The sequence below is a fragment of the Mandrillus leucophaeus genome, unplaced genomic scaffold (genome assembly GCF_000951045.1).
Source record: "Mandrillus leucophaeus isolate KB7577 unplaced genomic scaffold, Mleu.le_1.0 Scaffold43, whole genome shotgun sequence".
NCBI classification, from domain to species: Eukaryota; Metazoa; Chordata; class Mammalia; order Primates; family Cercopithecidae; genus Mandrillus; species Mandrillus leucophaeus.
The window spans coordinates 3,960,798-3,964,241 of record NW_012104587.1 but is presented as its reverse complement, the minus strand read 5'-3'; the positions used below and the strand labels follow the sequence as shown (position 1 = coordinate 3,964,241).

The following is a 3,444-nucleotide window of genomic DNA, read 5'->3' as shown; positions in this document are numbered from 1 at the left end:
TCCACCAGCAGGCTCTGGAGCTCCCGCTGGCAGTCCTGCATGCGCTGGTGGTCCGCGCTGTCCACTACCCAGATGAGGCCGTCGGTGCTCTCAAAGTAGTTCCGCCAGTAGGACCGCAGGGACTTCTGGCCACCCACATCCCAGATGTTCAGCTTGAATCTGGGCAAGAAGCAGGTGACAAGAGGGTCAGCTGGGCCCCTCTCCCACCTTCCCTGCCCTGCTCTGGGTTGGCCCACCCATGGGGCCCCTGCTCACCCTCGGTGCTCCAGGGTCTTGATGTTGAAGCCCAGCGTTGGGGAGATGGTATCGATGTCCTCCCCATTGAACTTCTTCAGGATGGTTGTCTTTCCAGCATTGTCCAGGCCACTGGGGCGCAGCAGGTTAAGGAGAAGTCCCTGTTCTCCGCCGGGTGGTGACATCGTCACAGAGCCCCTCTTAGGGGACTCATTATTTTCCGCCATGTATCAAACTGAGTTCAGCACATGCCTGGCCATCATTGGCCCACAATAAATGTGAAAGTATCAAGATATAAATATCATCTCTACTGCCCAAAAGCTCCTTAATTTGTTGAACACCTACTATGTGCCAGACTCTCTTCTGGGTGCTTGAGGACAAAGCCCTGCCCTTAGGAAGCTTACACTCTAGTGGGAAGACAGTCAATAAAGCACAAACAAATGAGAAAAGAAGGAGCTGCCAGGTCCTGGCTAGTACCATCAACACAACAGAGAGGATTTCCGAGAGGGCCATCGGAGGCTCTTTCAGCTCGGGTGCTGGGGAAGGCCCCTCTGAGGTGTCTGGAGTTGAGACCCAAAATACAAGGAGCAAGCTTTTTGAAGAACTAAGGGAAGAACAGGTATCTGGAGGAAGCCACCCTCATGTGTTTCTGGAATATTCCAGACCTGCTACTGCAGAGTGCAAATTAATGGGTGTGCTTACTGTGGGAGGGAACCACCCTCCTCTATCCTCCCAACACTGCAGCTCAGTTGGGCGTGGTGGGCTGGGCAGGTCCTGGACTGGACCACCTCTCCCTGCTCATCGGAGCTGGGGCGAATGAGCCCAGTCCAGGAGAGGGGTGAGGAGGAGACTTCCCCTGAGGCCTAGCCTTAGTCCCTGGAACCTGGCCGCTGATGACCCCCTGCCCCCAAGCCATCATCCATGTTTCCTTCCCCTCTCGATCATCCCCACTGGCTGATGAGCTTGCCGTTCTTTCTCCCACCTTCAAAAGAGCAAATAGGCCGGGCGCGGTGGCTCACACCTGTAATCCCAGCACTTTGGGAGGCCGAGGCAGGTGGATCGCCTGAGGTCAGGAGTTCGAGACCACCCTGGCCAACATGGCGAAACTCCATCTCTACTAAAAATAAAAAAAATAGCTGGGTGTGGTGCTGGGCACCTGTAATCCCAGCTACTTGGGAGGCTGAGGCAGGAGAATTGCTTGAACTCGGGAGGCAGAGGTTACAGTGAGCCAAGAACCTGCTTCTCCCCCAGTCCTCTCCACCTCAGCAAATGGCTCCTCGCCCTTCTAATTGCTCAGGCCAGAAACTTCCATGACCTCACTACTTCCATCATGGTCCAAGTCACCATTCTATCTTGCCTGCATCACTGCAGTGGCCAAACTGGTCTCTGATTCCTTCTATCCTCTGCACTTCTCACTGAAAGGGAAAACCAAAAACCAAAAGGCCCTAGGTGAGGTGGTTCCCAGTCAACAGTCCTCCCCACTCCAGACACACTGCGCTCCTCGCCAGTCCTCTGAACACGCCAGTTAGTCCTCCCAGGGCCTCTGACTTGCTGTTCCCTTTGCTTTAAAGTTTCCCCCCAGACTGCTATAAGGTTCAACCCTCACCTCCCTCATGTACTCAACTGTCACTTTTTTTTGAGACAGAGTTTCTCTCGTCACCCAGGTTGGAGTGCAATGGCGCGATCTCAGCTTACCGGCTCACTGTAATCTCTGCCTCCTGGGTTCTAGCAATTCTCTTGCCTCAGCCTCCTGGGTAGCTGGGATTAAAGGTGTCCACCACCACACCCAGCTAATTTTTGTATTTTCAGTAGAGACGGGATTTCACCATGTTGGCCAGGCTGGTCTCAAACTCCTGACCTCAGGTGATCCATCTGCCTCGGTCTTTCAAAGTGCTGGGATTACAGGTGTGAGCCACCATGCCCTGCCATCATACAGCGGCCTTCTTTGACCACCCTAAATTGCATTATTCTCCATACATAGATATGTAGTGGGAGCTCATCCTGGAGCAGTAGAAGGCCCTGTTCCCCAGAAGCATGGTCCAAAGCATGGCCCATATACATATATAATATGTATGGAGAATATATATATGTATAGATAGAGACGGGGTCTATGCTGCTCAGGCTGGTCTCAAACTCCTGGGCTCAAGCGAGCCTCCCACCTCAGCCTCCCAAAGCGCTAGGGTTACAGGTGTGTGCCACTGAGCACCCAGCCTCTATTACATATTTTACTTATTTCCTGTGTTATTATTTTTCTACCCCCCTGCATTACAGAATTTCCATGAAGGTAACTTTTTTTTTTTGTTTTAGTACCCTGGCCCCTAGAACAGTGCCTAGCACATATTAGGCACTCAATATTTATCAAATGAGTGAACTGTATGCTTTTCTCAGAGCTCTTTAAAACAGACATGGGGCCGGGCACGGTGGCTCACGCCTGGAATCCCAACACTTTGGGAGGCCAAGGCAGGTAGATCACTTGAGGTCAGGAATTCGAGACCAGCCTGACCAACAAGGTGAAATCCCGTCTCTACTAAAAATATTCTTTAAAATGAGCCGGGCGTGGTGGTGGGCACCTGTAATCCCAGCTATTTGGGAGGCTGAGGCAGGGGAATCGCTTGAACCCGGGAGGCGGAGATTGCAGTGAGCTGAGATTGCGCCACTGCACTCCTGCCTGGGCAACAAGAGCGAACCTCCGTCTCAAATAAAATAAAATAAAATAAAACAGACATGGGCCGGACTCCGTGGCTCATGCCTATAATCCCAGAGTTTTGGGAGGCTGAGGTGGGAGGATCACTTGAGCCTAGAAGCCACTGCACTCCAGCCAGGGCAACAGAGCAAGACCCTATCTCAAAAATGTGAGATTTGATTATTAAGTTATATGTGCACGTAAGCGTCTTATCTCCCCTGCCATTTCCCCGCGGGGCCTGGCACAGAGCAGAGGGAACAGGTGTGGGCGCCTAAATGGACTCAGAAGGCGCACAGCGCGTACGGGGCACTCGGGCTCACACACACACATCCTCAGCCACAGGGTCATCCAAGGGCCGCGTAGCACCAAAGAGACGGACTGTTGGATCCACGCTCGAAAGGATCCGCAGAGCCCACATCCGCCACCCGCCACCCCGCACGCCCCCGAGATTCGCAGCTGGAGGGCGGGGCCGGGGCCTGGAACCCTTGGGCCCGGGGGAGATGAGAGCCGGGAAGGCAGCGGCCCCA

General features: G+C 53.6%; 1 protein-coding gene across 2 annotated transcripts in view; it reads right to left on the bottom strand.

The window, feature by feature from the left end:
• Window positions 1–3,444, bottom strand: part of ARL2 (ADP-ribosylation factor-like 2) — a 17,586-nt gene that overhangs the window by 13,634 nt on the left and 508 nt on the right. For both annotated transcript variants that reach the window (XM_011993529.1, XM_011993530.1), the window contains exons 2-3: window positions 256–366; window positions 1–159 (exon numbers count right to left, since the gene is read on the bottom strand). In XM_011993529.1, the coding sequence (XP_011848919.1) occupies window positions 1–159; window positions 256–366 (270 nt within the window). The remainder of the gene's footprint in view (window positions 160–255; window positions 367–3,444) is intronic.